At 44.2% G+C, this 26226-nt stretch overlaps 1 protein-coding gene across 1 annotated transcript in view; it reads right to left on the reverse strand.

Annotated features, from left to right (window-relative positions):
* Positions 1-19565: 19565 nt before the first annotated feature.
* The window catches only part of LOC123331736 (AP-3 complex subunit delta-1), a 31936-nt gene continuing 25275 nt past the window's right edge, over positions 19566-26226 (reverse strand). The window contains exon 3 of the mRNA XM_044936665.1: positions 19566-19626. Coding sequence (XP_044792600.1) covers positions 19611-19626 — 16 coding nt within the window. The 3' untranslated portion in view covers positions 19566-19610. The remainder of the gene's footprint in view (positions 19627-26226) is intronic.

A 26226-nucleotide genomic window follows, 5' to 3' on the forward strand; every position in this document is an offset into this window, starting at 1 on the left:
TATTTACAGGTGTCTCGGGCCATGGGAATATCCTGAATATCAAGAATAGCTTCTAACCATGAGTCCCGTGCTTCACGTTGTACTGGATTTATCCTGTTTATACCTACTCCCTCATCACAATCATCAGCCCCCTTTTAAAAGAAATGAAACCAGAGTGTTATTGCTCAGTGTCACTCACCGACAAGCTCTGTGCTGCCCTGATCCACTCACTGCACTTTCTCATGTGGTCCCTCTTCTACCACTGGGTTGGAACAGAGAAGGAGGAGCAGGTAGACAGAGCTGGGGCTGCTGTATTAGGCAACCTGCCTTTGATGGACACGGGATTTGATCAGACAGCCTCTTAGGTACCTTTATCCTGGAGGACATTAATCATTTTTATCATTAATTAATTGTGTTGATAAATTCTTTAAACCTCTCTTTCTCTCTCTTTTTCCATGCCCCATGGCATGTGGGATCTTAGTTTTCCCCACCAGGGATTGAACCGGTGTTTCCTGCAGTAGAAGCACAGAGTCAACTACTGGACTGCCAAGCAAGTCCCTCAAGGATCTCATCCTTAATGACATTTTATTGCAGGTGTGGAAAAGAGGTGGAGACATTTGTGTGCCCATCACTAATGTGCTCTTTGGAAGCTTGTATTTAGGATGTTCCTTACATTGTGGGCAGTAACACTTTGGCATTGAAGATTTCCAATAAAACTTTGCAGATGACCACACCACATTGCTTTGTATTTACCACTTCAGTCACTTTCTCTTTATTCATTTATTCATGAGGGTCTGTGAGAAGGGAGATATTTATCCTCTGATGATTCCCAATGAGGACAGAATGGTTTCCTGTGAAAATGACATCTGTCCTGCACGTTTTTGTACCTGTGAGCGTCAGTAAGCCTATGTTGGCTGTGGTATACAGGCCCTGTGCTGGGCGGTGTGGGAATGTCACAATACCCGACCCAGCCATTGTGCTGTGGGTTCTCAGTGTCTCCAGAGGAAGATCAGCCCACACCAGAGAAAGAAGCCACAGATTATGGAGGCGGATTGCAGAGCCCCACCACTTCCTTGCTCTGTGACCCTGGGCAAGTTGGCTGAACTCTCTCTGTGCCTCAACTGTCCCATCTATAGAATGGATCTCATGATGGTATGTGCCTTATACTGTTCTGAGGTTTAAATAAAGGAATAAAGTTAAGTCCCATGGTGAGCACTCAACCAGCATCAACTGGTGCTGGAGTGAAGGGATCAAGACTGTGGTCAGTTTGTATCCTTGTCCACACTGACACTGACGATATCAGGTGAGGAGTTATTGGGAAGAACAGAAGAATTTATATGTTGAAAACACATAGAACAGTGCCTGGCACAGTAGATAAGGGCTTGATCTGTGTAATTTGTTGGTATTATTTATATTGCTATTGCTATTATTTATATTGTTACTTTATGTTATTGATGAAAATTACTAATTCCGAGACTATAACCTAAGTCATTAGCTGGGTGTGAGAACTGAGCTTGGAAAAAGGGGATGGTTAGGGATCCAATAGAATAAAGAGCTCAAGCAGAAAAGGCTTGAGCCAAAAGCCTAGGTTAGGAGCATGCAGGTATGTCCAGGAGATGGAGGAATTTCCAGGGATCCATAGACAGTGCATGTTGGAAGGGAATCTGGGGTATCACAGGACATAATGTTGAAAGGGAGGAAATCAAGATGTGGCAAAAAAAAAAAAAAAACTGAGCAAAACTATTTGTATTCTATATGTAAGGGGGAACTAGGCTTCCGAGGTGGCTCTGTTGTAAAGAATCAGCCTGCTAGGCAGGAGCCGTGGGTCCAAACCCTGGGTTGGGAAGATCCCCTAGAGAAGGAAATGGCAACCCAGTCCAGTCTTCTTGCCTGGGGAATCCCATGAACAGAGGAGCCTGACAGGCTATGGTCCATGGGGACACAAAGAGTCAGACATGACTGAGCAACTGAGCAACAAGGGGGAACCAGGAGATATTTCCAGCAAATAAGTTACATAAGCCTATTCATATTTTGAGAAAGTAACAAAGGCTGCAGGAAGTAGGAAAGGAGAGATGGAGAAGCTACAGTTAGGCATCAAGTAGGAGTTTGTTGTTAAAGTAAGCAAAATGAGGGCCTGGTGATGGGAATGGGAAAAGGGAAGTATCAGAGAACTCAGGGATTTAGAGATAATTAGGGGGAGGAGCGTTGCATGGCTCTGAAATTTTGAGCAAGATGACCAGAGGGTGGTGATGTCATTATGCAATTTAGGGAACACTGGCTGTGGTGGTAAACCAACAGTGAGGGTTACACACCTTGAATCTGAGATTGATGTGCAACTCCATGAACTGTTAGAAACAATCCTGGCATTCAGGATAGAGAGCAGAGATAAAGGCATATATTTATATGAACAAATCATGACAATGAAGGGACGATGGTTGAATCCAAGAGAGTAGAGGAGATCATAAAGGGAAAAGTGAGAATTCAAGAGTGCTAAGAACTGGGCTTTGGGCGACAACTGAACCTTGAGGAGTGGGGAGAAGAAAAGTCAGCAAACAAGACAGACCAGGAGCAACTGGAGAGATAGGATAAAATCCCAAAGAGAACAGGTCACAGAAACCAAGAGAGGAGAGAAATTAAAGAAAGAGAAAGTAGCCAACTGTGGAGAGACCTACACAGAAATAAAGGAGACGGAGACCTGGATGTGCTGTTTGGTAAGTCCCCACTGAACTAAAAAAGTGTTTTGTAAGGCAGGAGTCATATTCAAGGGATTGCAGAGAAAATGAGAGGAAGAAAAATAAGTTGGCAAGAAAAGTAGAGTACAGTTTAAAAGAGTTTGACATAAAAAAGAAAGAAAGGAGGCTTCTCTGGTGGTTCAGGGGTTAAGAATCTGCCTTGCAGGGCTTCCCAGGTGACTCAGTGGTAAAAAAAAATCCACCTGCCATTGCAGGAGACACAGGTTTGATCCCTGGTACAGAAAGTTCCCATACACCATGGAGCAGCTAAGATTGTGTGCCACAACTATTGAGCTTGTGCTGTAAATCCTAGGAAGCACAACTACTGAGCCCACGAGCTACAACTATTGAAGTGCAAGCACCCTAGATTCCGTGCTCCACAGCAAGAGAAGCCGCTGCAATAAGAAGCCCGTGCAGTACAACTAGAGAGCAGCCCCCACTCACCACAACTAGAGAAAGCTCACACGAAGCAACAAAGACCCAGCACAGTCAAAAATAAATCAATAGATACTTCTTAAAAAGAAAGCAAGGGTGGGACTTCTCTGCTGGTTCAATGGCTAAGACTCTGTACTCTCACTACAGGGGACCTGGGTTCAATGCCTGGTCAGGGACCTAAGATCCCACATGCCACAACAAAGACCCAGTGCAGCCAAATAGAAAAATAAATAAAAATATTAAAAAAGGAATAATCAACAATTAACACTAAAAAAAGAAAGCAAGAGTAATAGAGCCTTAGTTAATTGTCATGTACAAATCTTTTTTTTTTTTTTGACAAATCAAAAATTCTTTTGTCAGCCACAGTAATTTTGTACCATGGTATTGGAACAAACACAAGCATATAGATCAAAGGAACAGAATAGAGACCCCCCAAAAAAACCCGCACACCTACTGTCGATTAATCCACGACAAAAGAGGCAAAACTATACATTGAATAAGACAGTCTCTTCAGCAAGCGGTGCTGGGAAGACTGGATGCTACACATGAAAGAGTGAAATTAGCACATTTCTTCACACCATACACAAAAATAAACTCAAAATGGTTTAAAAACTTAAATGTAAAACAAGATACTGTTCAACTCCTAGAAAAAAACATAAGTGAAACATTCTGTGACATAAATCATAGTGACATTTTCTTAGATCAATCACCCAAGGCAAAAGAAATATCAATCAAAGCAGAAGGAAACAAATGGGACCTAATCAAACTGAAAAGCTTATTATGCAAAGCAAAGGAAACCATCAACAAAACTAACAGAAAACCTACTGAATAGGAGAAAATATTTTCAAAGGGTGCAACTGAGAAGGGGTTATTATCCAAAATATAGAGAATTGCCTGGAAGTACAGCGCTTAGCACTCCTCACTCACTGCTAAGGGCCCGAGTTCTTTTTTAAAAAAAAAAAATTTCTTTTGTATTGTAGTATAGTTGATTAACAATGTTGTATTTGTCTCAGGTGTACAGCAAAGTGATTCAGTTATACATACACATGTATCTATTTTTTTTTTCAAAAATGTTCCCATTTAGATTATTACAGAATATTGAGCAGAACTTTTCTGGTGGCTCAGTGGTAAAGAATCTGCCTGCAATGCAGGAGATGCAGGTTCAATCCCTGGGTCAGGAAGATCCCCTGGAGAAGTGCATGGCAACCCACTCCAGTATTCTTGCCTGGAGAATCCCATGAATAGAGGGGCCTGGTGGGCTACAGTCCATAGGGTTGCAGAGTCCAACACAACTGAAGTGACTGAGCATGCACTTACATTGAGCAGAGTTCCCTGTGCTATACAGTAGGTCCTTGCTGGGTATCTATTTCATTTTATTTTTAATTAATTTATTTATTTTAATTGGAGGCTAATTACTTTACAATATTGCAGTGGTTTTTGCCATCCATTGACATGAATCAGCCATGGGTGTACATGTGTTCCCCATCCTGAACCCACCTCCCACCTCCCTCCCCATGCCATCCCTCAGGGTCATCCCAGTGCACCAGCCCTGAGCACCCTGTCTCATGCATCAATCCTGGACTGGTGATCTAGTTCACATATGATAATATACATGTTTCAATGCTATTCTCTCAAATCATCCCACCCTCGCCTTCTCCCACAGAGAGCCCAAGTTCTATCCCTAATTCAGAACTAAGATCCCACAAGCCATGCAGCATGGCCCCAAAAACACTGCAGAAAAAAAATGAAAGATTAAATTAAAAAAGTAAACCTAAGAAATCTAAAATACACAAGCAGGTCATACAACTCAATGCAGAAAAGATAAACAACCTAATCAAAAAATGGGCAGAAGACCTAAATAGATATTCTCTAAAGCAGACATACAGAGGGCCAAGAGGCACATGAAAAGATGACCAACATAGCTAATCATCAGAGAAATGCAAATCAAAACCACAATGAAGTAACACCTCACACAGGTCAGAATGGCTATCATCAAAAAGTCTACAAATAAATGGTAGACAGGGTGTGGAAAAAAAGAAACCCTCCTATACTGTTGGTGGGAGTGTAAATTGGTGCAGGCACTATGGAAAATGGTATGGGGGTTTTTCAAAAAATTAAAAAAAGAATTACTATTTGATCCATCAATTCCATTCCTAGATCCAGAAAAAAAATGAAAACTCTAATTTGAAAAGACACATTCACCTTAATGTTTATAGCAGCCAAGTGCTCTTGGCTGAAAATAATCTGAGGTACACACACACACACACACACACACACTCGGCTTCCCTGGTGGCTCAGTGGTAAAGAATTCACCTGCCAACCAAGAGACTTGGGTTCAATACCTGGGTCAGGAAGATCCCCTGGAGAAGGAATTGGCAACCCACTCCAGTACTCTTGCCTGGAGAATTCCATGGACAGAGGAGCCTGGAGGTCTACAGTCCATGGGATGGCAAAGAGTTGGAAATGACTTAGCAACTAAACAAGAAAACAAAAAGCAGTTGTCGAGTTTGATGAGAGAAGCAGAGTGAAAGGCCATGAGGGATATATTATAGAGACTAGATCTCAGGCACTGGTGGGAGCTGAGATGAAGTCTATGAAAGGCTATTGCCTTCACATTTGATGGTGGCCTGAAGTCACTAGAGATATTCAAGGCTAACAGCTGGGCAGACAGGTGTATATGAACTGGGGGAGAGCAAAGACCAAGTGGAAGCTGCAAGGATTCCCTTGAACCCACAAGGACAAGCTAAAACCCATGAAGGCATAAAATCCTGTGATCCATACATCTGCCTCTTACCGTCTCCATTCTGGAGAAGGAGCCGGCATCCTTTGACACAGAGCTGCACGTGCACACGGCCCAGGGTCTGGAGCTGTTGTAGGAGATCACCCTGTGGGTGAGTCGCTGCAGGCCCCCTGCTGGCCCACGGCAACAAGGGGTGCCAGGGAGTCAGTGCCAATGCATACAAGCGGCAATCGCACCTGCCCTTACACCCAACTTCAGAACATAATGGCCGTGGCTTCACTCCCACCTGCCAAGTCTTGCCCCAGCTTTTCTTCCGGCCAACCTTCGCTCAGGACAGGGAAGGCAATCCCAGGAAACGAAGCTCAAGCCTAGCTCAGTTGACAAAGCCACGACAACAAGCGGAGACAGACACCATAGTAGAGTGGACTTGGTCATTACTGGAGGGAAGGATGACAAAGCATGGCAAATGACACACGGGGGGCATTCGGGGCCTCAGTTACAGACAAGGATGTCCCAGCATTTGGTGCTCAGATTCCACAAACATTGTGTCCACAAAGGATTCATGTAACCACCACATTTATGCCACCCATCCTGTTGAGTGTCTCTGTCCACAATGCTCGGTGGAGCAGAAGAGGAAGCTACCATAAGTAAGCATGGAGCTACTGGCAGCATTTCGGAAAACTGGTCACCATGACTTTTGGTCACTGACCAATGACTTCTGAGCTAGGCCATTGACCTCTGAATATTCCACCCAGCTTCTCAAACAGGGTGAGTGTTCCTGGGGAGATATCAAAAAAAGAAAGAAAGAAAGAAAACACTACTTTGAAACATACATGCACCACAGCATTCATTGCAGTACTATTTACAATAACCAAGATATGGAAGCTACCCAGGTGTCCATCAACAGAGGAATGCATAAAGAAGATGTGGTATGTGTGTGTATATATTCACACACAGTGGAATACCGCTGCTCTGCTGCTGCTAAGTTGCTTCAGTCATGTCCGACTCTGTGCGACCCCATAGACGGCAGCCCACCAGGCTCCCCCATCCCTGGGATTCTCCAGACAAGAATATTGGAGTGGGTTGCCATTTCTTTCTCCAGTGCATGAAAGTGAAAAGTGAAAGTGAAGTCGCTCAGTCGTGTCCGACTCTTAGCGACCCCATGGACTGCAGCCTACCAGGCTCCTCCATCCATGGGATTTTCCAGGCTCCAGTACTGGAGTGGGGTGCCATTGCCTTCTCCACAGTGGAATACTACTGAGCCATAAAACGAAGGAAATTTTGCTATTTGCAACAACGTGGATGGACTTGGAGAGTATTATGCTTAGTGAAATAAGTCAGAGAAACACAAACACTGTATGATATCACTTACATGTGGAACCTAAAAAATAAAACAAGCTAGTGAATATGACCAAAAAAAAAAAAAAAAAGAAACTAGACTCACAGACATAGAGAATAAACTAGTGGTTACCAGTGGGGAGACAAAGTGGGGAAGGACAAGATAAGAGAATGGGATTGATAGGTACAAACTACTATGTATAAAATAAATAACCTACAAGGACATATTGTACAGCACAGGGAATATAGCCAGTATTTTATAATAACTATAAATGGAGTACAACCTTTAAAAATTGTGAATCACTATCTTGTGCACATGAAACTTGCATAATATTGTACATCAACTATAACTCAATTAAAAATATGTAAATACAAACAAACAAATTCAATCAATAAAACACTCTGAGCATTTCCCTATTTTTTGACGACCCTTAAACAAATAAGGGTGAGACTGTATAGGCTTTGGTGGGAATAGTGACTAGTTTCCAAAGCTTCAGGTGGGAATATGAACCTGAAATCTGTCCCAGTGTGACTCTTGGATATCCTCCCAGATTAAAAGCAATGTTTGAGAGGCAACAACTCTGATTCTGTGCTCTCTCCCATACCTGTTAGGAATAAGAAATAGTGGGCCCATGGATACAAGAGAAAAATTAGAGAACAGCTTGAAGACACTGGGAAGCTGCGTACATGATAGCACAGATATTCTGCTGATTTCATGGGATAAGATGGGCTTTGAGCATTTTCCATAGGAGAAAGAATCGGAAGTGGCTTTATTCATCACAAAACAGTTAATTCTTACATAAGAACATCCAAAAAAACGCTCTGCTTTCCTGGTTTGACTGGCAGAAAGCTATACAAGCAAAGCATGGTAAATAGCTCCACAGCACACACTTCATTTAAATTTATTATTTATCGTCTGGGTAAACAAAGTTAGAAATAGAAAATATTAAATAGCTACTAAAGTTTTACACCTAAAGACTTCCTCCTGAAATTCTGATTACTCTCTTTTAAAGAGTAGTAGAAACTACGGGAGTTATTTTGAAGAACCAGTTTTCTTCACGGGTCATGGTGGTATTAACAACAATAGTAACATAACAGTGGTGAATATTGATTTAGGACTTGCTATGTGCTAGGCACTAACCAAATATTTTACATGCATTATCTCATTTAATCATCCCCATAACTGTAAACAATCAGTAGCCTGATTGCTTCCACTTAAAGATGAGGAAATTGGAGCCTAGAAAGGTTGTGATTTGTGTAAAGACACACAGTAAGTTCCAAAGTCAGAGTCCAAACCCAGTTGCCCTACATTCCTACAAAACTTCACACTGGGGACTTCCCTGGTGGTCCAGTGGCTAAGATTCCAAGTTCCCAGTGCAGGGGGCCCAGATTCAATCCCTGATCAGGGAACTAGATCTCACATGTCACACCTAAGAGTTCACATGCAGCAACTAAGACCCACCACAGCAAAATAAATTAATTAAAATATTTTTTAAATTGAGATTTAAAAAAATTCACACTGATCAAGAGGTAGACAATACTTTGGCAAAAGATGTATAAACAGGAATGTTGAGTGTAGCATCTTTTATAAAAGTTTAACATTTGAAGAAAGCTTGTTTATCATAAGGAACTGATTAAATTAATGAAGGTCCCTCCATCCAACAGGTTTATGCATCTGGTAGGATCTGTATTGCAAAGAAGTATGGATAATATGATTCAGTTTTAGTTGAGATAGCATTTTACCAGTATTTACATATACAAAAATGCTGGAAAATTATACAGAAGAATACAACAATCATTTTGAATTGGTAAGATCCAAGGTAAATGAACACATGAATTTCCAACTTTTCCTACAAGAATTATCTAATAAAGAAGAGAATAAAATCTTTAAACATCACACTACTCCCTTTCCCTGAGAGATATTGCTTCCAGCTTAAGCTCCAGACTGGAAACCGACTGTCCTGGGCATATGACTTTGTTGTTCCCATCATTGCCTTCCCTACAGTCCTTGGTAAAGGGAATGTTAACGCATTTCCTGAGAAATGTGTTAAATCACTCTAGAAAAATAAGTCTTTTCCCAAAAAACCCATATTTTAAATTAATTGTTATTGACATACAGTTGATATACAATGTTGTATAGCAAAGTGAATCAGTTAGACATACATATATCCCCTCTATTTTTTTTAAATGTTCTGCAAACACTTTTAAAATACTTTATTCCAAATAATGTATTTTATAATTTTCTCTTGGCTTAAACTTTTTTTTTATTTTGTATTGAGGTGTGGCCAATTAACAATGTTGTGACAGTTTCGGGTGAACAGCCAAAGGGCCTCAGCCATACATACACATGTGTTCATTCTCCCCCAAATTGCCCTCCCATCCAGCCTGCCACATAATATTCAGCAGTATCCACTCTTTTTTTAAGATTCTTTCCCCAATACAGAATATTGAGTGCCCTTGCTACACAGTAGGTCCTTCTCTGTTATCTATTTTATATAGTAGTGTGTATATGTCAACCCCAGTCTCTCGAGAAAGACGATTTTTAACCTACACATTAACAGACAAAACACACTGGATGCCAAAACAACACACCCGGCAACCCAAGCCAAAAGAGAAACAAAAATCAAACTGGCCAAACACAATCCCCGGTCCCATTCTTATCCCACAGACCTTAGTTTCCTTCTTAAGATCACCTGTTATATATACATCAGATCAATGATAATAATAACAATAATAACTAACCTTTATTTCTCGGCTATCCATATGGCCATTTAGGGCTGCCCAGGTAGCTCAGCGGTAAAGAATCTGCCTGCCAGTGCTGGTCGGAGAAGGCAATGGCACCCCACTCCAGTACTCCTGCCTGGAAAATCCCATGGATGGAGGAGCCTGGAAGGCTGCAGTCCATGGGGTCGCTGAGGGTCGGACACGACTGAGCGACTTCACTTTCACTTTTCACTTTCATGCATTGGAGAAGGAAATGGCAACCCACTCCAGTGTTCTTGCCTGGAGAATCCCAGGGACGGGGGAGCCTGGTGGGCTGCCGTCTATGGGGTCACACAGAGTCGGACACGACTGAAGTGACTTAGCAGCAGCCAATGCTGGAGACAGAACAGACACGAGTTCGATCCCTGGGCCCGAAAGATCCCCGGGGGTAGTAAATAGCAACCCACTCCAGTATTCTTGCCTGGAAATTCCGTGGTTAGAGAAGCCTGGCGGGGTACAGTCCATGGACTCGCAAAGAATCGGACACGACTTAGCCACTGAGCACACAGGCATAGGCAAACTCATGCGGGGCAAAGGAGGAAGAGTCTGTTTCTTAGAAAGGCGGCGGCGGCGGCGGCGGCCTTGACTTAAAACCTGCCAGGGAGGTACCCGGCCCGGAGACGGCCTGGCGCGCGCGTGTTCCCCAGGCGCAGGGAGACTCTCCCGCGCCCTCTGCTGGGGACTTGGCTCCACGCCGACTCTCTGCACTTGGCGCCGTCCCTACGAGCTTCTCGTCCTTCGTGCGGTGATGTGAGACCGCTAGGTGACAAGAGGGGAACTGGAGGTTACTAGGGGCTGCAGTGGGGACGTGTGGAGTCTGAGAAGTGAGGTGCAGACTGAGGGCGGTGTGGGAGTCTGTGGGGCGGAGAGCGATGTGCAGCCTGCAGGATGCAGGGTCACCAAGATCTACTTTCCGCTATGCGAGTGTGGTCCTGGCACCACCGGTGGCGTCTCCCGCGCCCCGCAGTCCTTTGCTCTGCTTAGGAAAATGGTAGAAAGCGGGGGCGAGGGCCAGTTTCCCTGGAGCCTTTTAAGCCTGCCTCCTTCCCATAAACTGCAAAACCTGCCCTTACAGGGAAAGCACTGTGTTTTCTATTAGCCTTCCCGCAGGTCCTTTTATCAGCAATCTGTATTATGAAAACGGAGGACGTTTTTCAACAATTGTAAATCCTGAAACTATGTCTTGCAGGTCCTTGGCCAGGGGCCATTTCCCCGAGAGTCACTGCTCAGGAATCTTCCAAACTGACTTGCTCCACACCCCACTTCTCCCCCACCCCTTTCAAATACTTTCCATCCCCTTAGCAAATACTTTCCAAGATGCCTATTCACCTAAGAACTGTAATTCTGAGATCTCACCCATTTATGTCCACTTGCTAGTTGTGTGGCAGCAGGTACGTCACTACTCAGAGATAACAGCATCAACCTCTACAGAATGAATGAATGCTGCTGCTGCTAAGTCGCTTCAGTTGTGTCTGACTCTCTGCGACCCCATAGACAGCAGCCCACCAGGCTCCCCTGTCCCTGGGATTCTCCAGGCAAGAACACTGGAGTGGGTTGCCATTGCCTTCTCCGGGATGGATGAATCAGATCAGATCAGATCAGTCGCTCAGTCGTGTCCGACTCTTTGCGACCCCATGAATCGCAGCATACCAGGCCTCCCTGTCCATCACAAACTCCCGGAGTTGACTCAGACTCACGTCCATCGAGTCAGTGATGCCTTCCAGCCATCTCATCCTCTGTCGTCCCCTTCTCCTCCTGCCCCTAATCCCTCCCAGCATCAGAGTCTTTTCCAATGAGTCAACTCTTCACATGAGGTGGCCAAAGTACTAGAGTTTCAGCTTTAGCATCATTCCTTCCAAAGAAATCCCAGGGCTGATCTCCTTCAGAATGGACTGGTTGGATCTCCTTGCAGTCCAAGGGACTCTCAAGAGTCTTCTCCAACACCACAGTTCAAAAGCATCAATTCTTCGGCGCTCAGCTTTCTTCACAGTCCAACTCTCACATCCATACATGACCACAGGAAAAACCATAGCCTTGACTAGACAGACCTTTGTTGGCAAAGTAATGTCTCTGCTTTTGAATATGCTATCTAGGTTGGTCATAACTTTCCTTCCAAGGAGTAAGCGTCTTTTAATTTCATGGCTGCAGTCACCATCTGCAGTGATTTTGGAGCCCAGAAAAATAAAGTCTGACACTGTTTCCACTGTTTCCCCATCTATTTCCCATGTAGTGGTGGGACTGGATGCCATGATCTTCATTTTCTGAATGTTGAGTTTTAAGCCAACTTTTTCACTCTCCACTTTCACTTTCATCAAGAGGCTTTTTAGTTCCTCTTCACTTTCTGCCATAAGGGTGGTATCATCTACATATCTGAGGTTATTGATATTTCTCCCAGCAATCTTGATTCCAGCTTGTGTTTCTTCCAGCCCAGCGTTTCTCATTATGTACTCTGCATATAAGTTAAATAAACAGGGTGACAATATACAGGCTTGATGAACTCCTTTTCCTATTTGGAACCAGTCTGTTGTTCCATGTTCAGTTCTAACTGTTGCTTCCTGACCTGCATACAAATTTCTCAAGAGGCAGATCAGGTGTTCTGGTATTCCCATCTCTTTCAGGATTTTCCACAGTTTATTGTGATCCACACAGTCAAAACCTCCTTTATTCACTCATTCCACCTGTGTCAACCAAGCATCTATTCCATTTGGGCCCTGGGCTAGGTGCTGGGAAAACCTCAGGGAGAAAGACAGATGCTTTCCTTCCTGTCATGAAATTTGCCTCCCAACCAGGGACCCAGACAGTAAACCAATAAATACACAAATGGTGATGTGTCCATGTAAGGAACGTGGTACAAGGAGAGAGAATACATGGATTCTGACTTGGGTTGTAAGGTCAAGGAAGGCCACTCAGGAAGAGACACAAAAGCTTAACCTGAAGGATATCTAAGCCGGATTAAGGTCGTTGAGCAAAAATCCTGAATTGGGAAGGTTTCATATGTTTTGGAAAGGCCCAGGAGTGGCTAGATATCAGGAGTGAGGAGGAGAGGGGCTCCAAAGGAGTTTGGAGAAGTAACCAGGGGACCCTTGGTGTTGTACGTTCTATGGAGTTGGACAGATGTAATAGTGACATGTATCCATCATTATACTGTCAGAGTATTTTCACTGCCCCGCAAACCCTCTGTGTTCTTCCTACTCCTCCCTCCTCTTGACTCCTCACAACCACTGATCTTTTTTCTGTTTTTTATCCGTCTCCATACTTCTGCCTTTTCCACAAGGGCATATAAATGGACTCATACAGCATGTAGCCTTTTGAAACTGGCTTCTTTCACTTAGTAATAATGCATTTAAGGCTCTTCCATAACTTTTAGTGGACTTTTTTCAGATATTTTAATGTATTCAAGTGTGCAGAAGTGAAAGTTACTCAGTTGTGTCCAACTCTTTGCAACCCCATGGACTATACAGTCCATGGAATTATCCAGGCCAGAATACTGAAGTGGGTAGCCGTTTCCTTCTCCAGGGGATCTTTCCAACCTAGGGGATCGAACTCAGGTCTCCCGCACTGCAAGTGGATTCTTTACCAGCTGAGCCACAAGGGAAGCTCTGATGTATCTAAAGAGCTAAAGAAAACAATGTCTAAAATCTAAAGGAAAGATTCCACTCCAATAAGAGCTTGCAAGTCATCATTCCCACCTTCAGAGAAAAACTATGAACAGATTAAAAATCAATGACCATTCTTGGCCACATCACAGAATTGAGGTCATGGGACAAATTGTCATCCCTGAACTGGAGAAAGAGCTGATTCTCGAGATTACAGATTATAGTGAACACAGATCAGCACACCTGAGGCAGAAAATGCTGAAATCTAAAACCTGGAACTTAAAGGGTAGCTTCAGTGAATTGCTGGTGACTGAGTGTGGACTAACTTGAGAATTTAAAATTCCTAGGGACCTAATGGAAGCAACCCCCACCCCCACAATCATGGTGTTTACCCCTAGGATCCTCAACAGGTTTTCTTGGTAAAGATCAGAGAAATATTGCCTCCTGTTTGACCAAGAAAGAGGGGAGAAGTAACCATTGGAAACAAGCCAAGAGCATTCTTCGTAACAATGGCCTACCCAGCAAGGGAGAAGACTTCACCAGAGCCTTCTTGGACTTGGGGTAAGGGAAATTGCCAAACTTCCAACCCCCTAGACATTCACCTTCACAGAAGAGAAGAAAAAAGCTGAGGACTACTTGTGAAGGTCATAGTCCAGGGGGTCAGGGACACTAAACAACTGAGCCCAAACCATAAGATTATAGAACGTGTCTCCTCAACCCAGACCTGACCAAACATCAACAAGTTCTCCTCATACTGCAGTGGGTCCCAGCTGAAAGAACGGAAGGCTCAGACTCTATTTAAGAAGTGGTTTCTACATGTATAATATCATATATGAAACGAATTGCCAGTCCAGGTTCGATGCAGGATACAGGATGCTCGGGGATGATGCACTGGGATAACCCAGAGGGATGGTAGGGGTAGGGAGGTGGGAGGGGAGTTCAGGATGAGGAACACGTGTACACCCGTGGTGGATTCATGTTGATGTATGGCAAAACCAATACAATATTGTAAAGTAATTAGCCTCCAATTAAAATAAATAAATTTATATTTAAAAAAGGATAATCCATTTTGCACATATAAATGTTATGCTTCAAAAAAAAAAAAAGAAGAAGCAGTTTCTATGGGAAACGAAAGACGCCAGCAGACAAAAACAAAACACTTGTGGAAATTGAATCCTCTGGTACTACAGATACAGAAAACTGTAAACACGGCGTATCTCTTGGCCAGATAAAAATAAGATGTCATACAAAGGCCTGTGTACTTCCAAATACCTGATCATTACTGGCTTTCAACAGAAAAAATTACATAGCCTGATAAAAGGAAAGAAGAAATAGTCTGAAGAGACAAAGCAAGTGTCAGAAGCAGATTCAGATATAGCAGAGATTATGAAACTATCAGACTCAGAATTTAAAATAAATATGATCGATATGCTAAGGGCTCTAATGGAAAAGGTGTACAACTTTCAAGAACAGATGGATAATGAAAACAGAGAGATAGAAACCCATAGAAAGAATATACAGGAAATAGTAGAATAAATACCTGTAAAGAAATAAAGAATACATTTAATGGACCCTTCAGATGATTGGAAAGGGCTGGGATTAGAATCAGAGAGTTTGAAGACATATCAATAGAAACCCCCCAACTGAAATGTAAAGACAAAAAGATTAATAAAACATGGAATAGAATGTCTTCCAATCATTGTGAGACAATTACAAAAGGTATAACTTGTAAAATGGGACTACTCAAAGAAGAAGAAAGAGAAAAGGAACAGAGGAAATATTTGAAGTAATAATAGCTGGGATTTTTCTAAAATTAATGACAGGATGACATGTCTAGGAAGTTCAGAGAACACCAAGCAGTATAAATGTCAAAAAACAACAACAACAAACCACACCTAGGAATATCATATTCACATTGCAGAAAACCAGAGAAAATCTTGAAAAAAGTACAGAATAAAAACATCTTACCTAAAGAGGAACACAGGTGGTCCCTGCAGGGAGTCTTGCTCTATATGCCAGTCTGAGTCTTGCCAGAAGCCTGACCGAATGGCAAGGCCATTAGCCACATCCACGGTTCAGTGAAGATACAGCAAGCCTTCTTGTTGAAGTGACCCGGACAGACATCCACACCGCATGAGGCTCTGCCCGTTGCAATGAGCGTCCCTCGCCATACTCAGTAAGGCAAAGGGTGGTCTCAGATTCGATGGCAGCTGTGCCCCGTTCCTGCTTGTTTGTAGTTGACCGGGAGGAGCCATCAGGTGTGCTGATCAGGCCCACTTATGGTCCAGGACAGGGGACCCCAACCCCCGGGATCTAATGCCTGATGATCTAAGTGGAGCTGATGTCATGATAATAAAAACAAAGGCACAATAAATGTAATGTGCTTGAATCGTCAGGAAACCACCACGACCCCCACCCCGTCCGTGGAGAAATTCTCTTCCACAAAACTGGTTCCTAGTGCTAAAAAGGTTGGGGACTGGTGATGCAGGAAGTCCCTGTACCTGGACCCTCACAGGGCCAGTGGAAGCAGTGGCTTGTTGGGCAATATGCCAGGGAGCCAAAACACCCCTGAGAACCTTTCAGGGAGTTGTGAGACCCCATCTGTTCTGCATTTTGCTCATTCCTGTATGTACCATTTCTATAGAAGATTCCTGAGCCAATTCCACCAAGTGACTTGAGACATCTGCTTGGATTCATGCCATGATTTGGAATGTATGGTCTTAAGATTGCTTCAGGGACTTCTCTGGTGGTCAGGTGGTTAAGAATCCACTTTCCAATGCAGGGGATGCAGGTTTGATCTCTGGTCAGGGAACTAAGACCCTACATGGCTCAGAGCAACTTAGCCACTCGCACCCACAACTACAGAGCCTGTGCGCCAAAATGAAATATCCCACATGAAGCATTGGAGATACCATGTGTCACAACTAAGACCTGACATAGCCAAAGAAATTAATAAATATTTTTAAAAGGTTACTTCACAGCCATGAATCATGTGCTCAATATGCACCAAGGGCCAATAACAGGCCAATAATTGTGTCCTGAGCTGAGTAAGACACTGCCCGATTCATCTCCAGATTTACCAAGAAAAGTACAGGGCCATCACCATGCAGATCCTAGTGGGACCCCCTGTCAGGTTGCTCATAATCTGATTCCTGGCCCAGATTAGAGTTCTTTAGGTGGGAAAGCCCATGAATCTCCCTTGAGGCCCCAGGATTGAGTGAGAAGACCCAGGGATGTCTTCGGGAAAACCCTTGCCCAGAAGGTCCAGAAGAGGGCACCTGAATACCATTTTTACATTATTCTTACCCTTGGTCTGTGCTGTGCTGAGTTGCTCAGTCCGACTCTGCGAGCCCACCAGACTCTTCTGTCCACAGGGATTCTCCAGGCTAGAATACTGGAGTGGGTTGCCATGTCCTCCTCCAGGGGATCTTCCCAACCCAGGTCTCCCAAATTGCAGATGGATTCTTTACCATCTGATCCACCAGGGAAGCCCATGAATACTGGCATGGATAACCTATCCCTCCTCCAGGGGATCTTCCCGATCCAGGAATCGAACCTGAGTCTCCTGCATTACAGGTGGATTTTTTACCAACTGAGCTACCAGGGAAGCTCCAATTTTTGCTATTTTTGCAGTAACTATTTTTTTCCTTCTGTGGCCAGGAAGAGGGGAGAATTCTGGTTTGAGGCGTGCTGTGGCACCAGAGGTTCATAGCAGTTGATCTGATGGGCTTTGTGGGATTCGAGCAAGTGAGAAGAACTGAGGCCAGTCTCCAGCATCAACAGTATTCATAGCTCTGGAGTGCGTGTGCTCATCAGTGAGGGGCCATGCAAATCCTCCTTCTTTCTTGGCTGCCTGGTATTGACCTTAGTGAGGGAGAGCTCAAGACACCTCGGTCCTTGTGGCACTGAGAAAATTCTCCCTGCTTCTGGGAAGCAATGGGCTCTTTTTGATTCCTCTGCTTTTTTGTTCTGTCTGCTGTATTAGTGTCTTCATCATATTCCTGGTAGCAAATGTTTCTTGAACATCTACAGCTTGCCATGTTTTCTTCTGAGTGCTCCACGTGAATCTCATCTTTTTTTCAGCTCTATGAACTAACTACTATTAAGATCTGGTTGTATACAACCGGAGGCTCAGAAAGCTGAAACAGTCTGTTCAAACTCACAGAGCCAGTCCATTGCAGAGCTCTGATTTGATTCTGAGTCCACAGTTTGTCTTCTTCTTATGAAGCCAGCTGCCTCTCACACTTCCTCCTCCCCACCCACATGCCTCTCCCTCTCCAGGTCGTCTCAGCGGCATCGTCTCCGTGTGGGTCCTGGGTTTGTGTGCTGTCCTCCAGGCAGTGAGCTCAGAGATGGCACTTAGCCAAGCACTTCCCTTTCTTTGTTGGGACGGAGGCATTGTCTTAACGGGAGAAACCAGCCACTCCATATACAAGCACCATGGTTAAGGGCAGGGGCTCCAAACCTTGGAGATTTCATAGACTAGTAATATTAGTAAAATAAAACTGGGTGTGGACAGAAGTCATAATCTTTTCATTTTACCAATTAAGACCTTGTCATTCTCCTCTTCCTACTAATATTTTAAGAGAAATAATATCTAAAGCTTATAGAGAAAGATTACCATGTACCATATACTATTCTCAAACTTTCAATGAATTACCTGATTTAATCCTCACAAAAATCATATGCAGTAGGCATTGTCATTTTCCCCATTTTGGAAGCAAGGAAATTAACAAAAAAGAAATGTTTTGTAAATTACTCCTGACTCTGCTGAAAACCATTACTGTATATTGTCTCTCATCTGTGTTTGATAAAAGATATTTTTTAAAAGAAACTGTCAAAGGTCTTTCCTGGTGGTCCAGTGGTTAAGACTCTGCACTTCCACTGCAGGGGGCACAGGTTCATTCCTGGTTGGGGAGCTAAGATCCTGAGTGCCATGTGTGGCCAAAGAAAGATAAGAAAAGGAAAAAAAAATAAACCATCAAGCACAGCCAGAGGCCCTGATCTCAGAATTTAGGAATAACCAATGGATGTCGGAAATTTGATCTCTAGTTCCTCTGCCTTTTCTAAATCCGGTTTGAAGGTCTGGAGGTTCTTGGTTCACATACTGTTGAAGCCTAGCTTGGAGAATATTGAGCATTACTTTGCTAGCATGTGAGATGAGTGCAATTGTGTGGTATTGGAATGAAACCTGACCCTTTCCAGTCCTGTGGCCACTGCTCAATTTTCCAAATTTGCTGGCGTATTGAGTGCACACTTTCATGGCATCATCTTCAGGATTTGAAATAGCTCAGCTGTTGCCATAGCAGCACTCAAACTTTCCTTCTAAAAATCCTGGGGAACAGGGAGTCATAAACTTCTTCTGAGGCTTTTGCCGCAGCTGCTTGCAGGTTGGATGGCCACTCAGGTATTTATTTATTTATTTTTCATTGAAGGATAATTGCTTTACAGGATTCTGTTGGTTTCTGCCCAACATCAACATGAATCAGCCATAGGTGTACATATGTCCCCTCCCTCTGAATCTCCCTCCCACCTCCCTCCCCATCCCACCCCTCTAGGTTGTTACAATGCCCCTGTTTGAATTCCCTGAGTCATACAGCAATTTCCCATTGGCTATCTATTTTATATATGGTATTACCTCTCTCCATACATCCTACTTTCACTAAGGTATTGAGGGTTAGTAAGGGAGGGCTCCTCAAAAGTCATCTGCAGTGGTTCTCCTCATTCATCACCCAGACCCCAAACTTGACCATGCTCTTGACCTTTCACACCCAAATAGCCTCTCATCGGGAAGGTAAAGGGAGGAAAGGAACTAGGAAAGGACAGGGCATGCTGCTGTGCTAAGTCAATTCAGTCGTGTCCAACTCTCTGTGACGCCGTGGACTGTAGCCCAGCAGGCTCCTCTGTCCATGGGATTCTCCAGGCAAGAATACTGGAGTGGGTTGCCATGCCTTCCTCCAGGGGATCTTCCTGAGCCAGGGATGGAACCCCAGTCTCTTATGTTTCCAGAATTCTTTGCCACTAGCGTCACCTGGGAAAGGCCCTTAGGAGAGAGAATAAAGAATGATTTTCCTCACTCATATGTGAGAATAAAATGGCATCCTTTTCCTTCTCATGTTGGAGCACGGGGCTCCACAAGGGAGTTCTAAATAGGATCTTTCCGTAAATAAACACCCTGCCTCATTGGCTTGGCCTTAGACGTCTTGGATTTGGCTCCAAGTCAATTCATCAAAAGCCATCCTTTTACCAAAAGTCAAGACACAATGACCAAATGAACAAGTGGGTCATTCTTTGAAGGAGTAAGATACTATATGAGTAATGTGCCAGAGCTTACCAAACTTACTGACCGACCAAAAACTTTATTGTTGTTCTATGTATTTCAGCTTCTTGTTACTTAACATACAAAAATGCACATATTTAATGTATACATTTTGACGAGTTTGGACATATATACAAACCCATGATACCATCACAGTGTTGTTACTTGTTTTAAGAGAAGAAATAATCTGTTTTGGCTTTTTTTTTTTTTTTTTTTTTTGACACTCTAACCCAGCAGTTCTTTATTTGGATGTTGGCCTGGCTTCCACGGGTAAGGGGTTGACAGGGCATGGGGGGGAGGAAGCCTAGAAATGGACATGGGGAATGGGGGTAAGAGACAAGTGTTTTGGCTTTTTAAAAATATTTTATTTGTTTTTCCTCACTGGGTCTTTGTTGCAGCAGGAGAGATCTTCCATCTCCGTTGCGGTATGTGGGGTCTTTAGTTGCAGCATGTGAACTCTTAGCTGCTGCATGTGAGATCCAGCTCCTTGACCAGGGTTAGAACCCAGGCCCCAGCATTGGGAGTGCAGAGTCCCAGCCACTGAACTACGAGGGAATCCCAATGCTCTTATTTTTAGAGCCAGAATTTACTGCAGTTCTCTTTGGACGAATCGCCTTGGCCAAGGGCTGGGGAGAGCCAGTTCCCTAAGGTTTGGTGCCTGGATGCATTCCCTACCAGTTCTTCAGTCCTTCCCTCTGGGATAGACAACCCAAGAAGACTCTTCCTCTGCTAGCAAATGACGCCCTCCTCCACCCCAACCACCAGCTACAATAGGAACTTGGCTGAGGGCCTTCTTTTCCTCACACAGCCTTTCCTAGAGGTTTTCTACCTGGGAATTCCATTTGAAGAAGGCAACACAAACAAAAGCAAAGTCTTCCTGCTTCTTTTAAATAACATGATTATCCAGCAAAAACAAGACCAGGAGCAGACTGTGGCTCAGATCATGTACTCCTTATTGCAAAATTCAGACTTAAATTGAACAAAGTGGGGAAAACCACCAGACCATTCACGTATGACCTAAATCAAATCCCTTACAATTATACAGTGGAAGTGACAAGTAGATTCAAGGAATTAGATCTGATAGATACAGTGCCTGATGAACTATGGACGGAGGTTCATGACATTGTACAGGAGGCAGTGATCAAGACCATCCCCAAGAAAAAGAAATGCAGAAAGGCAAAATGGTTGTCTGATGAGGCCTTACAAATAGCTGAGAAAAGAAGAGAAGCAAAAGGCAAAGGAGAAAAGGAAAGATATATCCATCTGAATGCAGAGTTCCAAAGAATAGCAAGGAGAGATAAGAAAGCCTTCCTCAGCGATCAATGCAAAGAAATAGAGGAAAACAACAGAATGGGAAAGACTAGAGATCTCTTCAAGAAAATTAGAGATACCAAGCAACATTTCATGCAAAGATGGGCTCAATAAAGGACAGAAATGGTATGGACTTAACAGAAGCAGAAGATATTAAGAAGAGGTGGCAAGAATACACAGAAGAACTGTACAAAAAAGATCTTCACAACCCAGATAATCACGATGGTGTGATCACTGACCTAGAGCCAGACATCCTGGAAGGTGAAATCAAGTGGGCCTTAGAAAGCATCACTATGAACAAAGCTAGTGGAGGTGATGGAATTCCAGTTGAGATATTTCAAATTTAAAAGATGGTGCTGTGAAAGGGTTGCACTCAATATGCCAGCAAATTTGGAAAACTCAGCAGTGGCCACAGGACTGGAAAAAGCCAGTTTTCATTCCAGTTCCAAAGAAAAGTAATGCCAAAGAATGTTCAAACTACCGCACAATTGCACTCATCTCATGCAATAGCAAAGTAATGCTCAAAATTCTCTAAAATAGGCTTCAACAGTACGTCAACAATAAACTCCCAGATGTTGAAGCTGGATTTAGAAAAGGCAGAGGAACCAGGGATTAAATTGCCAACATCCGTTGGATCATCAAAAAAGCAAGCAAGTTCCAGAAAAACATCTACTTCTGCTTTATTGACTAAGCCAAAGCCTTTGACTATGTCGATCACACAAAGTGTGGAAAATTCTTAAAGAGATTAGAATACCAGACTACCAGACCTGCCTCCTGAGAAATCTGTATGCAGGTCAAGAAGCAACAATTGGAACCGGACATGGAACAACAGACTGGTTCCAAATCAGGAAAGGAGTATGTCAAGGCTGTATATTGTCACCCTGCTTATTTAACTTATATGCATAGTATATGATATGAAATGCTGGGCTGGATGAAGCACAAGCTGGAATCAAGATTTCAGGCAAAATTATCAATAACCTCAGATATGCAGATGACACCACCCTTTATGGCAGAAATCAAAGAAGAACTAAAGAGCCTCTTGATGCAAGTGAAAGAGGAGAGTGAAAAACCTGCCTTAAAACTCAACATTCAGAAAACTAAGATTATGGCATCTGGTCCCATCACTTCATGGCAATTAGATGGGGAAACAGTGGAAACAGTGACAGACATATTTTGGGAGGCTCCAAAATCACTGCAGATGGTGATTGCTGCCATAAAATTAAAAGACGCTTGCTCCGTGGAAGAAAAACTATGACCAACTTAGACAGCATGTTAAAAAGCATAGACATTATTTTGCCAACAAAGGTCTATCTAGGCAAATAGATACGAAAAGCTATGCTTTTTCAGTAGTCATGTATGGATGTGAGAGTTGGACTATAAAGAAAGCTGAGTGCTGAAGAATTGATGCTTTTGAACTGTGGTGTTGGAGAAGACTCTTGAGAGTTCCTTGGGCTGCAAGGAGAACAAATCAGTCAATCCTAAAGGAAATCAGTCCTGAATATTCATTGGAAGGACTGATGCTGAAGCTGAAACTCCAATACTTTGGCCAACTGATATGAAGTGACTCATTTGAAAAGACCCAGATGCTGAGAAAGATTGAAGGCAGGTGGGGAAGGGGACGACAGAGGATGAGATGGTTAGATGGCATCAGCAAATCAATGGACAGGAGTTTGAGCAAGCTCTGGGAGTTGGCGATGAACAGGGAAGCCTGGCATGCTCCAGTCCCTGGGGTCAAAAAGAGTCAGACACTGAGCGACTGAACTGAGCTGATCCTGCATCAGTGCTCACGAACCACTCCTCATGTCTTCAGGCAGCACTCAACCAAGAGCCTCCTTTGCAGTGCTGAATTAGCAGAACCCAGGTTCTCCCCAGGAGGTTGTAGGTGACAAAATACATCTGAAGGCCTCTGAGCTGAGGAAGGAGGGCTATGGTTTCCACCTCTTTGAGAAGGGAAGGGGAGGAAGGGAAAAGGTTCTCACATTGGCCTAGACAGAGCCTCCTCTTACGTTTCCTCTGAAGAGCCAGGACTCTCACCCCCACCCCGCATCCCCTCCACAAAAGGGAAAGCAGTGAGCAGAACTATAAGAGAATCCGTTGAATGCCCAGCTCCCTCTCCTCCATAAAGCCTTGGAGACTCTCCTCCCTTGGAGATTCACGCCACTTGTCTTCCATATCTCGGTGGTCCCAGTGGGGCAGGGTGGGGGGAGGATGAGGGTGGAAGAGAACAGATGGGTCTCTGTACACCCCTCCTGGGCACCTGGGAAACTTTGGAGATGTGCGTGGCCTACTGATGGTGACTGTGGCTCAGCAGTTTCCATCAGATGCAATAACCCCATGTGACACACAGAACAAATATGCAGAGAATTCACAACTTGATTGGAAATACAGAAAATGTGCCCTAAAATAGTGGGACAACGTCTTGGCTCTTGTATTTAACACACTTGACAGGCACTGGGGGAAGTGTGCTTGGTGGTGAGGTATCAGAACTTCAATCTGGCTCAAAGGCACTTTGGAAGAAGCTGTCACGGAGACCGTTCAAGAGGAAATGGGGCTACAGAAAGGCCACCAGTGGTAGGGGACCAGGCCAGGCCACGTGAGCCCAGCTAGAGTGAATGAAGGGTGGAAGAATCCAGGGCAGAGGAGGCAGAAATGGAGGGGGAAGGTAGCATGGCAGCAAGGGCAGCCTTGGCATCAGCTCCAGGGGCTTCGGCCCCAGGGGCATCAGCTCCAGGGGCTTCAGCTCCAGAAGGACTCAGACCCAATCCGGCTCCTGAATGAGGACGGTGTTGCAGGGTCCACCCCAGTTGCTGACCACATGGTGGACCGGGAGCAGAGGTGGAGCATCCCTGAACCTCTGGCATTTCCTCCACTTGGCCCTTCTATGCTTAAACCACACCTCCAATCAGAGAGAAAAAGGGGGCTGGGTTAGTACATGGACCAGTTAATGTCAGACAGGAAAAAATGGAGCAGAGAAATCTTGGTGACTTGAAGATGGGAAACTACACCAGGAGAAGAAGCTATTTCCTTCTGGTTAAAATTTTTTAGGACATTTACTTAAAGGCCCTCCCATCACCCCCCCCACCCCCCACCCCCAGCAAGTGAGCACTGATGATGTGCCTGGCTCTGGACTGGCTTCTCGCCTTGTCTCTCCTCCCACCTATTACTATTCGTGCCACTAACGCCACTCACTAGGCAGGCGCACCTTCGTGATGGGGGAAGTTGAGCACATGATAAAGTGGGTGCCTTTTAAAATCATACTGAGAGGAACGGGACCCATTTTGAATGACCGGTCTCTGGTGCACAGTAAATAATCAATAGGCACGGGCTGGGTTTGTAAATAAAAGCTGTCCCCAGGGACTGCTGTGACGGTTCTAGAGACGGAGCTGGTGTTGCCAGTGAGGTTTGGTCGTGGGGGCCCAGGGACTCTGTGGCTCGTCTGCTGACACCAGTGGAGTTGAAGCCCTGGACACAGCCTTAGTACCGGACTGCAGATCAGAGAGGTTTATACCGCTGCTGCTTAGTGACTTCAGTCTGTCCGACTCTGGGCGACCCTATGGACTGCAGCCTGCCAGGCTCCTCTGTCCATGGTATTTTCCAGGCAAGAATACTCAAGCAGGTTGCCATTTCCTACTCCGGGAGATATTCCCGACAGGGATCAAACCCACATCTCTTGCATCTTCTGCATTGCTCTACCAAACACATAAAAACAGCAGGAAGATCGGGCACTTGGAACTTTAAGCTATCCCCCTCCCCATCAGTCTCAGCTAAACTAAACACACATTAGTTGCTCATATGCTGTGTTCTGAGGTGAATTATTCCCTTATGCAAATGGCTGAATACTTGTAAATTCACTCCTTGCAGAAAGAGCTGATGCCTGGATTAAAATATTTTAAATAATTTAGTATACTTGGATCCCCTTGTGTGCTTAGTCACTCAGTTGTGTCCAACTCTTTGTGTCCCCATGGACTGTAGTCCACCAGGCTCCTCTGTCCATGGGGATTATCCAGGCAAGAATACTGGAGTGGGTTGCAATGCCCTCCTCCAGGGGTGGACCCCCTTATAACCCTGAAAGGGTGCACCCAAAATCTCACATGCACCGGGACCCAGGGCAGAAGAAATGATTTGCAAGGAGCCTTAAGCAGACCTATCTGTTGATCTGGAGAATCTCCTCAAAAGGCAGGAAACAGCTACAGCTCACCCTGTGGACAACGACGCTGGCAGCAGCCATTTTAGGGTGCTTGTTCTACCGTGAGGACTCTGCTGCTGGCAAGCGCCATTTCAGAATCCTCCCTCCAGCTTATTAGTACCCAGCCCTGCCCACCAGTCTATTGGCACCAGTCCTGGCACACCCCAAGCCAAGCAGCTAGCCAACATGGGACACAGCCTCACTCACCAACAAGTCATTTGCCATAGGAGCTTCTGAGTCCCCAGTCACCCAAGAACCACACTTGCCCACCAGAGGTCCCAGGACCCAGCCCCAAACACCGGTGGGCCAGCAGCCTATGCACTAGGCAATGCCTGGTAACCAACAGACCAGGGGTCCACCCATGGTCCTCAGCCCACCACAACAGAAGGGCTCATGCAGCCCATATAGAAAACACCCCTGGAGCATATAGCTCTGATGACCAGAGGAAGTGACAGAGTATATTTAATGTGATCAAAGGGGAAAAATCTACAGCAAAGAATACTCTACCTGGAAAAGCTATCATTCAGAGTTGAAGAAGAGATAAAGACTTTTAGAGACAGGCAAACGCTAAGTGTTCAACACAAAACATGCTTTACAAGAAATGTTAAAGGAACTTCTCTAAGCAAAAAAGAAAAGGCTATTAACACAAATAAGAAAAGAATAAAAAGCAAAGTTATAAGCTTTTGCACAGAAAAAGAAGGCATAAAGAAAATGAAAAGTCCATAGGTTTACAAACTGGAAGAAAATATTTACTAAGGATGCAATCGACATGAGCTGAATTTTTAAAATATGCAAATAGCTCATACAAATCAATAACAACAACAACA

Source organism: Bubalus bubalis, chromosome X, assembly GCF_019923935.1.
Source record: "Bubalus bubalis isolate 160015118507 breed Murrah chromosome X, NDDB_SH_1, whole genome shotgun sequence".
Taxonomy (NCBI): domain Eukaryota; kingdom Metazoa; phylum Chordata; class Mammalia; order Artiodactyla; family Bovidae; genus Bubalus; species Bubalus bubalis.